At 45.7% G+C, this 13,123-nt stretch overlaps 5 protein-coding genes across 5 annotated transcripts; 3 read left to right on the top strand and 2 right to left on the bottom strand.

The window, feature by feature from the left end:
• Positions 1-609: 609 nt before the first annotated feature.
• Positions 610-2,332, top strand: cpdS (uncharacterized protein; the record flags this gene model as incomplete). The annotated part of the gene is made up of 4 exons (XM_057089805.1): positions 610-933; positions 989-1,409; positions 1,458-1,987; positions 2,039-2,332. The coding sequence occupies 4 exons, from the start codon at positions 610-612 to the stop codon at positions 2,330-2,332; spliced, it is 1,569 nt and encodes a 522-aa protein (XP_056944546.1).
• Positions 2,333-2,510: 178 nt separating this feature from the next.
• N7483_006367 (uncharacterized protein) lies at positions 2,511-3,968 on the bottom strand (the record flags this gene model as incomplete). Its single annotated transcript, XM_057089804.1, has 5 exons — positions 2,511-2,869; positions 2,922-3,358; positions 3,406-3,529; positions 3,591-3,723; positions 3,792-3,968. Coding segments are annotated over 5 exons (1,230 nt in total), but the record flags the coding sequence as incomplete, so codon positions are not given.
• A 1,379-nt stretch (positions 3,969-5,347) lies between these two features.
• On the top strand, positions 5,348-7,345 carry N7483_006366 (fungal specific transcription factor domain-containing protein; the record flags this gene model as incomplete). The annotated part of the gene is made up of 1 exon (XM_057089803.1): positions 5,348-7,345. The coding sequence occupies one exon, from the start codon at positions 5,348-5,350 to the stop codon at positions 7,343-7,345; it is 1,998 nt and encodes a 665-aa protein (XP_056944544.1).
• A 1,627-nt stretch (positions 7,346-8,972) lies between these two features.
• N7483_006365 (alpha/beta-hydrolase) lies at positions 8,973-10,955 on the top strand (the record flags this gene model as incomplete). The annotated part of the gene is given in 5 exon segments (XM_057089802.1): positions 8,973-9,376; positions 9,433-9,779; positions 9,835-10,024; positions 10,083-10,723; positions 10,735-10,955. The coding sequence occupies 5 exon segments, from the start codon at positions 8,973-8,975 to the stop codon at positions 10,953-10,955; spliced, it is 1,803 nt and encodes a 600-aa protein (XP_056944543.1).
• Positions 10,956-11,556: 601 nt separating this feature from the next.
• Positions 11,557-12,762, bottom strand: N7483_006364 (zinc-dependent alcohol dehydrogenase family protein; the record flags this gene model as incomplete). The annotated part of the gene is made up of 3 exons (XM_057089801.1): positions 11,557-12,096; positions 12,152-12,541; positions 12,604-12,762. 3 exons carry the CDS (start codon positions 12,760-12,762, stop codon positions 11,557-11,559), a joined length of 1,089 nt encoding a protein of 362 aa, XP_056944542.1.
• Between the last annotated feature and the right edge of the window lie 361 nt (positions 12,763-13,123).

Raw genomic sequence — 13,123 nt, 5'->3', positions numbered from 1 at the left:
TCCTTACCGAGGTCATAGTCTCCTCCCGCCATGCACCATCAAATTTCAAATTTTGAAATTTACGATAAATTTTGGAGTGCTCAAGACATCTGGACAATATCTGGATGGAACATCAAAATATCATGCTATACGGGGTTAACAGGACTCCGTCGGAGTGTGGATCTTCAGGGTCCAAGTGACTGCCTGGTGCTCCAGAGCTATGACGCCACCACCTAACATGTCACCTTCCTGTCCTTTACGAGGTTACAATCGCTTCATGCGCCTATCAATCCCCACTCAAGATAGTCCAATTACAGCCTTGAGGTAGGATTTACTGACTTATAATTGAGCTGATCTGCATCAAAAATACTCAAATTGCAATTTAAGATCAGCATCGGGACAAAAAAAGAAGGCACAATGCATTATTGAAAGCATGATCTATTCCTTTATATTACTTCGCTTCGGGACCTACATACAGTCAAAACTCTGGAGTTCACTAGCGCTTGAGAGTACTGGCATGATATAAGTGGACGTACATATTCCTTTATCTATCCGATTTTCAAGTTTCACTGGGCCCGAAGTCACCACCAGTAGTTGACTCTAGCAGTTGACTGATTGAACATCTTGATAATGCGTCTTCTATCAGCCGTTGCGGCCCTTGTGCTAATAAGCAATGCCGGAGCTGTACAGAACCCTCACCGTAAGGCGGAATCCTTGAGAAAGTCGCTTGTATCGACGAATGTGCCTCACAAGCGAGACACAACCCCGGCTTCAACCGAAATGAAGTATTTGAATTCAAAAACCGAGGAATTCCTCGTCAATGGAACCCATTTCCCACAAGTCCCATTTGATATTGGTGAAAGCTATGCTGGCCTGTTATCCAACACTCCACATGGCAACTCGAGCTTGTTCTTTTGGTTTTTCCCATCTAGCAACCCGGCAGCCGAGCGTGAGGTATGTATGCTTCTTGAGACTCCCTGCACTCAACTGACACTGACTGATACTCAAGATAACCATATGGCTCAATGGAGGCCCTGGGTGTAGTTCCCTTGACGGATTACTGCAGGAGAATGGCCCCTTCCTTTGGCAATCCGGAACATATGCCCCTGTCCAGAATCCTTACTCCTGGACCAATTTGACAAACATGGTCTATGTTGATCAACCTGCCGGTACTGGCCTTTCGCCAGGACCAGCCACTGTTCAGGACGAAATCGATGTTTCTAATCAATTCAATGATTTCTGGAGAAGATTCATTCAAACATTCCAAATGGAAGGCTACAAGGTATACATCACGGGAGAAAGCTATGCTGGCCAGTATATTCCTTACCTCGCCGCGGGGATGTTGGATCAAAATGATACAACTCATTTCAACCTGAAAGGCATCCAAATCAATGACCCTTCCATCAATGAAGACTCTGTTATGATCTATGGTAAGCTTCAGATCGCTTAGATGGGATTCAAATGCTAACTTAATGTAGCTCCAGCGGTCGCCGCATTGAACTACTTCGATCGCGTCTTTGGCTTGAATGATACTTTCATGACCGAGATCAATGAGAAGTCCGAAAAATGTGGATTTAATAGTTTCTTGGACAAGGCTTTGACCTTTCCACCACCAAAGAATTTCCCGACTACTCCGGACATCAACCAGGATGGCTGCGATGTGTGGGAACAGATCGTTAAGGCTGCAACTTACGTCAATCCATGCTTTAATATGTACCATCTGACAGACTTCTGTCCTTTCCTGTGGGATCAAATGGGCTTCCCCTCGTTGGCGGGTGGTCCGAACGATTACTTCAACCAGTCGGATGTTCAGAAGGCACTTCATGTCCCACTTACGGATTATAGTGTCTGTGGAGGCGATATTTTCCCTAACGGGGATGGATCCGTTCCTAGCGCATTAGGTCCACTCCCTGGAGTGATCGAGCGTACCAATAATGTTGTGCTGGGTCATGGCTGGTTTGATTATCTGCTCTTCATGAATGGGAGCTTGGTCACAATTCAAAATATGGTATGTTCTTTCTCTCTCTCAACTACACACGTTTCTTTCTGACACGTTCAGACCTGGGGTGGAGCCAAGGGCTTCCAAAAGCCACCAACCGAGCCTCTTTTCGTACCTTACACCGCCGCATTGGATGCAAACGCCAATGGGTATCCAGAGTCACCCTATAATGCTAATGCGGGCGCTGGAATCCTGGGAACGGCGCACACGGAGCGGGGCCTTACTTTCTCGACTGTGTATGGCTCTGGACACGAGATTCCACAGTATGTGCCTGGAGCCGCTTACCGCCAGTTGGAGTTCCTCCTTGGGCGTATTAAGAACCTTCAGCAGAAGGGATCATTCACTACCCAGTAATTTATTCCTTGTAGATGGAGGCTATACCACTAGTACCTAAGACTCGGGCTTCAGGTTATGTGCACATATGGATGGAAATATCGATATTTATGCATAGTCGAATACATTGAACAGCATGTTGAGCTCAGCACTTCCTCCCTACTATTTAGTAGCCTGAGAGACAGAAAAAATTCTCAATTCACACAGAGACCTTGGCAGTCTTAGTAATGGAATCGGATCCTTCAGAGAGAGGAACAGCTTCAATGACAGACTCCATTGCCGGGTTACAATTCCAAATTCCGGTAATCTTCAATCCAACGCTGGCAAGGAGATCATTCCACTGCTTTTTGGATCTCTCAACGCCCGCGCCAATACTCATCATTTGAATGTCCATCGCAGCCTGCATTCTGGATACTTTGGTGTCTGGCAAAACAAAATCCACAATAATGATACGGGAATACTCCGGATTCATTGCCGAGATAGTGTTGAGCAGGATCTTTCGACAGACCCGATCGGGCCAATCATGAAAGATTGCTCTGAAATAGTATGTTCGAGCATCTGACAGGTGAGCTAATGTTTAATAGCGTATTGGGAGTGATATTTGACTGACTTTTAATTGGCTGTGGGTCCAAAAAGCTGTAACCCATACATTCTATTCCGGGCTTGTTGACCTTTAGCAGGATCTTCGGTAGGTCCTGCAGAATCAGACGACCAGGAAGGGTCGGGTAATGTGCATGGAGCTTTCCTAAGTCATGGCCCTGATTGCCTCCGATATCAACAAGGAATATGGCATCTTTGTGGTTCACAGCCCCTTCTGTCAACCTTTCGATAGGGTATACATCATACCAACTTGGTTTTCCGTCTCGTCGACTTGACATATAAGAGTTGAAGCGAGCCTGATCTAATTTGTTCTCTGCGAGCCATTCAAACTGACTTTTGCCGACTGCCCACTGCATGGGAGATGTTGAGTATTCCTCAGGGTTGATGTAGTTGTGCTCGCGAAGGTATTCGGGAAGTTTGGATAAGGCCGGAAGTGTAAGATCGTATCTAATATTGTCAGAGTGGTTTGAAAGATGGTCATTTGGTAAGCTTACATGCAAGGGACTCCATCTCGGCCAATTGGTTGAGTCATGACGATTGCCTTGTCTGTGGCCTGGTATACCTCCGGCTCTGGACTCACACATAGTCCCAATGAGGTCACAACTCTCATAAGACGGACTATATAGTAGATTTAGCACATATTTAGGTGGGTGCTGCATGAACAGTATAAACATCTCACTAATAAGTTCCCTTTCCGCTTTTGTCTGTTGAGCCAGTTCTGTGGCAGAGATTCCTCCAGGCTTTTCACTGCTAACAAGCAGTAAAAATATGTCCAAATCGACAACCGTCCTCAAAGCTGCATTCTCAGGAGGCTAAACCAGAAATTTGAGTTAGATATCATGCTATGCAGGGTAAACGCGTATTATCTGGTATTAGGTACCTGATAGATCAACCGGAGGATAGTCTCAGTGGGTGTTTCAACTGCCAGCTTGAGCTCGTCAATCAGTTGAAGAAGTCGAGCATGACTCTGGCCAGCGCCTAGGGAATTATTCCCGATCTCCTGCTTGATTTCATCTGCAAGGGATGCGATTAAACCAGTGGTCGACATATTCTTGGGCTGGATGTGGTGTGTGATAATAGATCGGATCAAAGAAGGTATTTTGTCCCTTTTCCTGGATCATTTTTGCAGGATATTGCCAGTCATTTTATATTTCACAGTGACCACCCTGCGGATACTTGATCCTCACAAAAACAGCTGTCCCTGCTATCTTTCTCCGATCTCGCTGATACAAAACACGGCAGAGGCCATTGAAGGGTGATCATCTGCAACTGGGTCTTTCTCGTGTTGATCCTTTCTCTTTCTTCCCTTTCAAACGGCAAAACAAGAAGCGACTAGTCTTCTGGTGACCGGGATGACCGAACTTTGATGTGACGATCGCTCCACTATTTTGCACAACGGGAAATTTGACGCCAATCGCGGGACATCTGATAACAGAAAGTCCACTGATCTGGGTTATCTGATTGTATCTGAAGCCAGTTGTGACTTGTGAAACGATAATAGTATGATATGATGCCAAGTCCGAGTCTTCCGACCCCTGACTCCAAACTCAATCCTACTCAGGTGGGGATCGAGTATCAAATCATAATGATACCAGACAAGGCCTTGCTCAGAAGCATCTTGAGAAGAAGCAATGTGAGAGGGACTGTGTGTTGATCTTACGTTCTCAAGTATCGATGTGGAAAGATATGTTCATTTTCTCATAGCGACGTGCGGCTTGAGCGTTAATTCCGGCATGGTCGGGTCTGATAGTGCCCCTCAAACCCACCAGACACCAGTTTGACAAAAGAATGGACTTCTAACTTGAACACGGAGCTCTTTTCCTATCCTCACAAATGTCCGCGCTCAGAATATTTGAGATTCTCCGCCTGGGCACGGGTGCTAACATGGTTACGTGTAGGTTATTGTCGTGTAGCTAGGGATGGATCTCGCCCGGGCGGGATGGATGCTGGTAGGCTGACTAACAGAATCGTTGGTGGAACTTACAGTTTTGTGGCCTAACACCTGCTTTCTCATATTTTTCAGCTGTCTCGTTAAGTGAAAGGGTTCCGAGTAACATCTCACTACCAACTCCATTGATTGCCCTGACATACTGATGATCGGAAATTGAGATCATCCGATTTTTCTGTGAAGCTCCCGCATATACGGAAGGTGCAGACACCACAACCGATCATCTCCGATATCATGCAGGGAGTACAATCAAAAGAACATCACAAGTGTAACTCGTGTAACAAAACATTTTCGAAGAAGGAACATCTCACGAGGCATATTCGAGGTCATAAAAAAAGAGAAACCTTTTGGATGTTCGACATGTGGCAAAGTTTTCACCCGAAGGTAACCTTGGAAGCCGGCTCTCTTACTCCGGTTACCAGTCGAAGTAAATACTTATTCTTGAATGCAGTGATGTACTTCGACGGCATCAAAGAAGTCACAAAGATATGACAGACGGTTCCCTCGCTGTCTCGTCGCTGGAACTTGCAAATGAATCCGCTACACTCACCCCAACCCCAGCTACTGAGTTCAGAAGAGAGCTAGATGGTGTTTCTTGTCGCGAACCAACTGCGAATTCCGTTATATTCGACAATGCGGTAGTTCCGGATCCTAGCCTTTCAAGTGGGTTTGATTTCATGAGTTCAGCCTCCGGAAATGTCAATGATGATCTCCTAGGAGATGCAAACACAACTTCCGATTCAGGAAATTGGTTTTTAGAAGATGGGTTTGACGTTGGTGCACTCGATCTCACGATAAATTCTTCTATATTTGAATGGGCCCAGCTTCCAAATATTTCAAATGCTTCGAATATACCACCGTGGCAGCAAGGAAATATCACTCACCCTCAAAGTTCTGCACCTCTAGATGACCCAGCAAAGCCCACCGCGGACCTTGTGAAGGAGAAATGGTTTACGTATATGAAGCAACGGAGTGGCTGGGGAGATCTGGCACAACCATCAGCCCTTCCGGGACAAACCAGTGCAAATGATATTTACCGGGCAGGGCTGACACAGAAGCTTCGTTCTTGCATGGAAGACGAGGCTCTGCCAACATCTGATCAACTCAATCTCTTTGCAAAATTATATTTCCAACGGTTCCATCCTTTACTACCAGTGATTCACGCTGCCTCATTCAAACCAAAAGCAGAGAACTCATTGTTATTCTTGTCAATATGCTCCATTGGTAGCCTGTTCGTTGGCTCAAAGCGCGCAGTCATGCAAGGCTCTCGAATATTTGAACGGCTTAACAAGGCCATTCTAGCTTCTTGGGAATCTTTCTTGTCTCAAAGCCGCCCAGATGCCTTGTCCATGGTTCAAGCAGCTATATTGGGGCAGACATATGCCCTCCTGGCGGGAAACCCAAAACATCTGGTACTGGCAGATGTGCTTCACGGTACCGTGGCTGCATGGTCCCGCGAGGCCAACAAAATTAGCTATCTTTGTCAAAAGTCTCAAGGTCACGTAGATGACACCGATATTGATTCAAAATGGCTGCAGTGGATTGAAACCGAACAACGAGCAAGAGTGCAGATGGCTTTGAATATCCACGATGCAGAGCTTGGATCTCTATTACACCACCAGCCTATTCATAGCCATCGATTTCGCCAGTACCCACGTTTAGCCCTCGATGTTCTCTTTGATGCGCCGACAGCCTCCAAATGGGCTACACTTTACTACCAGACATCTCAAGCACAGATTGATCCAGTTAACGCCAGGGTCTTCAGTCGCATTCCGAACTCCTTACCGGAAACAGGCCAGTCATCTTGGTTTACAGCATATGGCGCCCTCGAAAGTATCAATGCTCGCCTTGTTGACCTCAAAGAATCCCACGAATTCGACTATATGAACTGCCAAGATATCTCCAACCTTTTAATAGAATGGTGGAACACATATCATCCACTGAACCAAGAGCCCTTTTGTCTACGAGTTCTTTGGCAGTCGATTTTCATTTATCTCTACGCTGATGTAGACCTCCTCGAGCGCGCCATCGGCCGAGACGGCGACATCTCTAGCTGCGAAGCGACAGCTCAAGTCCGCGAATGGGCCTCTACGCCCAATGCTAGTCTCTGCCTTATACACGCTTCTCTCATCGCACGTCATATAGAACAGATGAATATCTCTGTCGAGCCAGCCATCCATGTTCCTCGTGCTCTTTTCTCAGCTACTTTGACATATATATGTGTGGCACGGTATGCGCCCAAACATATCATTCGCCCTGACGCTTTCCTATCGCCGGAGATGAAAATGTTGGGGAATGAAGCTTGCATGTGGCAGGGGCTGCGTGAGGCGGGATATTCCTTGAGCGGCGAAGGATCTATGGTTGTGGAATTTGATGACATGTATAGATTGATCAATTTGTTGCAGCGTTGTGGGAAATGGGGCATCTCACAGGCTTTTGCGACTGTTTTGTCTATAGCGTTGGAAGAAAGGAAAGACAATATATAGGGCTTCTACGTGAGCTTTGACTCATTGAAAGGTCATACCAGTATATTCAAGTTTACCTCTGCCGTCAATTACATAGAATTAGTGGATTCATAAGATTAAAAGCTTGCAATGTTCCTTTAATTATTTTACGGATGGAAATTGCCAAATGAATTCTTCAACCTTGGAATACGGTTGACCCATACTAATATGTGGACAGATAGGTAATAATTCCAATGCTAACTACCAATCCTGTGTGATTCATTATTTCACTTTCACCCCGCCGCCCGCGGGCATGTATCGGCGGGGTGAAGACCAGCCTGTGTGGGGTGGTGGGGTTAGTTACAACCTCGGCCCTCTTGAATGCATAATTTTCAAGGCTGGCCGATCCACTATATGGAAGCACTATGTATCGTTTTGAAGTAATTTATACAACATATGAACACCATACCGTATCCGACTCCTTGTTTCTGCTCACGGTAGGGAATGAGCATCGGAATAAAATTCTGGAAGACCTCTCTCAAGAAAAGTATTTGAATTTTCTTACATGATTGCTTGAGACTGGCACTGGCACTCGAGTACTGGAGCCTTCAATATTAGTTCTTAGTACAAATCTATTGTTTGTTCAATAGATCATGAATCACATGTGGATCATGATGTCTTCAACTTGAATCTAATTTCGACACCTGCACCTGGGCATGCAATCAATACTATTACTTGCACGCGTCTAGCCGCCGTTGCCCATATGAGGAACATTGAACATGATAGATATTATGTATTGAATTGATAATAGCAGAAAAGAAAACATCTAATCAAAGCCTGAGTGGGCTCGGGATTCCTCACTACTTTGCTCACGGAACTTGGGCGGGGTTGCAAATGGTCTTTCAGGTAGACCTAGGAGAATGGTAAATATCCCTATATGCAGGGGATTTCGTAATACCAGCCAGCTTTCAGAGGTAATAGTAATTGGGAGTTCTTCGGATATTCATTTTTGAACAACTCCGCAAATAATTGACCTTTGTAGGGTGGATGCAACTGGGTCAATGAAGAATGGATGGAGTAACTACTACGGAGTACATCGGTGCGCATTGAAAACGAACTGTAAAACACTGTTGACATTTTAGATAACCATATGTATAACGGAGCTGGTATGGGGTATGAAAAACAGGAACAGATATCATGTTCGGCAAGCCGAAAGTCTTCCGCTGAGAAAGCTGAAGAAACAAGCTTGGAAGATGATGAATGGTGCCCAGGTGAATGGGTAGTCAAGACTAGGTAGAATCGGGTAGGTGCCTACGCGCCTAGGATCCACAGCCTCGGGGTAGAGCCTATAATGGGCTGACTAAGCGGCTTTGGCGCCCAGGGCAGACCTCGGGATGTTCTTCAGCTTCCGGAATCTTATTTTTACATTGGCAATAGATGAATGAGATAGTGATCATCATGTCAATATTGGCCCCACTGATCGGAAATATGGATGTAAGGTATTTGCTTAACGATATCGGAAAGGCTTTCGGTATGAGTTACTCAGGATCAAAACCGGGAGGTAGAACCGCATAAATAAGCCTGCAAATCCTCTCTCAGCCTCAACTATACTTTCCATATCACTTGAAAATCCGAGATTTCCACATCGACCACCTCGACAACCAATTCAATGATACTGAACAAACTAGTCTTGCTGGCTTTGCCAGTATTGACTGGCCTATCTTCCGCCTACGACGTGGATGGTTACAAGGTGCTTGAGACAACCCCCTACCGAATGAACACTACAATCGACGATCCCAGCTCTAAGATCCTTCCTGCCGGATACATCAAGTCATCTGGGAGCCGTGCGCTTCCTAATGCAACCCGCTTTGAGCATAACCAGGTCTACGAGACTAGAGATGGCAAAAAGCTGCGCGTTGACATTTTCCGCCCCGTCACAGATGACCCTGTTCCCGCTATCCTCATGTGGAGTCCGTATGGAAAATCCAGCACTGGGCCTTTGAACCTTGGCTCCGCCGCTCTCCGGGCAGGTGTCGCCAAATCCAAGCTCTCGGGCTTTCAATCCTTCGAAGGGTAAGACCTTGCAATTCATTCGAGCTTTTGGGTCAACTGTGCTAACTTCTCTTCAGACTTGATCCCGCAGAATGGGTAGCCAGAGGTTATGCTGTTATCAATGCCGATTCTCGCGGTTCTGGAGACTCCGAAGGCGACATCCGTTTTTGGGGCTCTGGTGACGGCAAGGACGGTTACGATTTGATTGAACAGCTTGCTAAAGAGCCATGGTGCACAGGCAAGGTGGCAACAGCAGGAAATTCATGGCTCGCTGTATCTCAGTGGTTCATTGCCAGCGAGCAACCTCCTCACCTAGCTGCTATCGCTCCCCTTGAAGGATTGGGAGATGTCCTACGGGAGACGGTTGCACGCGGTGGAATTTTGTCTTCGAGCTTTGTCAAGTTGATCCAAGAAAGCCTTCCAGGTCAGACACCCCTGGCAATGAAACCTGAAAAAACTCACTACTCACATATATTTAGGGCGCCAAATGGAGGAAGACGTGATTGCCATGTACCAGAAATACCCGGAAAGGAACGAGTACTGGGATGACAAGCGTGTCGATTACAGCAAAATCAATGTTCCAGCGTACATTCTTGGCAGCTATTCGACCAACCTTCACACTCAAGGCGCCTTCCGAGGATTTGATGAGATCACCCACAGCAAGAAATGGTAAGATTGAGTCACTTCTATTCATAAAAACGAACATTTGAAATTAACAATACATTAGGTTGACGACTCACCATACCCAAGAATGGTATGACTTGTACAGCGAACAGCGGATTGAGGACCTTGATCGGTTCTTCAAATTCTACCTCATGGGCGTTCAGAACGGTTGGGAGGAAACAGCGCCAGTTCGCCTAGCTATGCTCGGCTACAACTTGCCCAACCAGAACTTCTCCCTGCCAGATATCCCTTGGAGCAATCCCGGCTCCAAGCAACTCAGACTGCATATCAACCCAGATCAGACGATGACTGAGGCTATCCCAGCTGGTATGAATCAGACAGGCGTCTTGAGCTATCAAGCAGATGCTCCCTGCATGAGCCGGGACTCTGACACTGGTGAATTGTACTTCAACTACACTTTCACCAAGAAGACGTTTGTCGCTGGACCCAGTAAGGTCACCATCAATCTTTCCGCTCAGAAGCAGAATGACCTTGATGTTTATGCTATGCTACGGAAGGCGGACGCAAATGGCAATATTCTTCAAAGCATCAATCAGCCATTGTCTGATCTTGGAGTCAGGAATGCCTCTCAGGTCCCTTCAGTCAGCATCCTTAAATACCTTGGCCCTGAGGGTATGCTCCGGGCATCTCTCCGTGCCATCTCCAACGAAATCTCCAAGCCATGGAGACCAACTCAGGCTTTGGGTGCCAACCAGTATATTCCGCAGGAGATGTGGTCCAGCTTGAGATCTCACTTTGGCCTACCGGCATGATCTTCGAGGCTGGCGAAAAATTGATTCTGAAGCTAGCAGGCCATGATATGAGACTTGTCGACTTCGCTCAGTTACAGGGATCCTTCAACGTCACGAACAAGGGAAAGCATTATGTTCATTTCGCCGAGGCTTATCCTAATATGCTGGAATTGAACATTTTGTAAGGTCACATTGACCGTTCAAATGTTCCATGTTCATTGATATGAATTTGAAGTCAGAATAGGACATGTATGAAGAATGAGTTGACTTTGGAAGGGGATACAGAAGAGGAATTAGTATTGGTGAGAAGATTTTTTGAATGTAAGAATAACTTGAAGAAGTGAAAATTTGATTTTGTCAAAACGTTGGAAGCTACTAGTAATTTGAAGCGAGGGTAAAATTGAGTGAATAGAACATTTGAATGCTTAGCCGATTACAACTTCTTGCGCGGACACAAGATGACCTCGGGAGAGGTTCGTTTAAACATTTGAATTCAAGTTTCTATCTACCATTAGAATCCTTGGAAAAAAGAGGAAAATGGTGAGTATATTTTTACTCGAGCACACCTGGTGGGGATAGACATTTTCACAGTGTTGAATCCGACTAGGATAAATCAATTCCAAGGTTCGTCTCATACAGAATACAGAATGAATCAGGGATTCAATGAAAGGCTTCGCGGGTCGAAAAATCAAATCTGGATCTCTTAAGAGGATAATGATAGGCATTATCTTCCAGTTCCTGGTCAATGAAATTTATAACCCCAAACTACCAGATCCTAAGCTATTTTTACCGTGACTTTTCCGAAATGCTTCTGCGCCCACTGTTCATCAATCGTTCAGTAACCATGAAAGCCCAGTTTTGGAGAAGTGAGAAACGTACCATGTGCTTATAGGCATCCTTAGCTTTATCCAAGGTAAAAACCACTGAATCAACTACAGGGTGAATATCATTGGATTCAATTGCCCGAATCATATCTTGCATCAAAGCTTTGCTCCCAACCAAAACACCTCTGATAATGCAGATTTTATGCAGGGCTTCAAGAACACAGGGCTGACCACGTGGATCTGCACTGCCGAGGAACCCAATGATACTGATGATTCCTTCGAACCTGATACATTTCAAGCTCTCGGATAGTGTGCCAGCACCCCCAACCTCGATAATGTAGTCCACCCCAACATTATCAGGGGTGAGGCCGCGAGCGATGTCGCCCCAATTAGGACTAATCTTGTAGTTGATGACATGATCCGCACCGAGACTCTTTAGCTTTTCGGCTTTTTTGGGGGAAGAAGTCGTTGCAATGACGGTTGCCCCAGCCGCTTTCGCGAACTACCAAGGTAGATTGTAAGTAGCTGTGTGTGAGAGAGATTGAATAAGCACTAACCTGTAGAGCAAAGATGCTAACACCTCCAGTGCCCTGCACTAGTACAGTTTGTCCAGGTAACAGGGGTCTCAGTCCGTATAAGGCGTTCCAACTTGTGAGGCCAGCACATGTGAGAATACTGGACTCTATATGGGTGAGGTTTCTAGGAGACTTTACCAAGCCATTCTGGTCAAACACACCGTATTCGCGTAGGGTTCCGTCAATTGCACCTCCGAGGGTATACCCTGTATCATGAATATTGACCGGACCATATTGGTGATGCTGGTTGAAAAGAGTGGTGACGTGGTCTCCCTTCTTGAATTGTGTAACTTTTGACCCGACTTCGACTACTTCACCGGCACCGTCGGAACCAGGTACCACAGGCAGTTTGAGGGCAAGCGGATATCTTCCCTAAAAGAAAAATTGTTCAGAGACAATTCTTGACATATCTTGAGCCGAGGACTTGCACGAACCTTTGGGATGACCAAATCGCGATAGTTTAATGACGCGGCACAGATTTTTACAAGGACTTCACTATCACCGACAACGGGGACCGGTGCATCAACGCAAACAACGCCATCGAAATTGTTTTCCTTGTTCAGCACAATCCACTGTTTCTGTTGCAGAGTCATTTTGCTTGAATGGTGATTTTCAATGAGACTACTAGCACTTGTGGGTGAGATCTGGTAGCCTTATATAGATTCCAAGGTTCTAGCTAGTAGCCAGTTATGTTTGACTGAAAAATGTTCAACTCCTTGTGTTCAGGTTTGTAATAATTCCTCCACAGCTTAATAATTCCAAAATTGATTACTATTCTCAAGATTGGTAGCAGCCTTTTTGGATTCCACATGTGCAGAATATTATCTACCTTCCAAATACGGTTCCAAGCTGTGGGGCTTGACGGGGTTTTAAAATACTGGACCTTAAGAAAAGCCGATACTTACTCTGCTAGATGCATCCTTTTATTCGTATTCCTAGATTTATCACATGTAA

This window comes from Penicillium malachiteum (genome assembly GCF_028827825.1).
Source record: "Penicillium malachiteum strain IBT 17515 chromosome Unknown utg000003l:1.0-4950554.0:1.0-4952489.0, whole genome shotgun sequence".
Taxonomy (NCBI): domain Eukaryota; kingdom Fungi; phylum Ascomycota; class Eurotiomycetes; order Eurotiales; family Aspergillaceae; genus Penicillium; species Penicillium malachiteum.
This window is presented reverse-complemented; position numbering and strand designations above follow the sequence as displayed.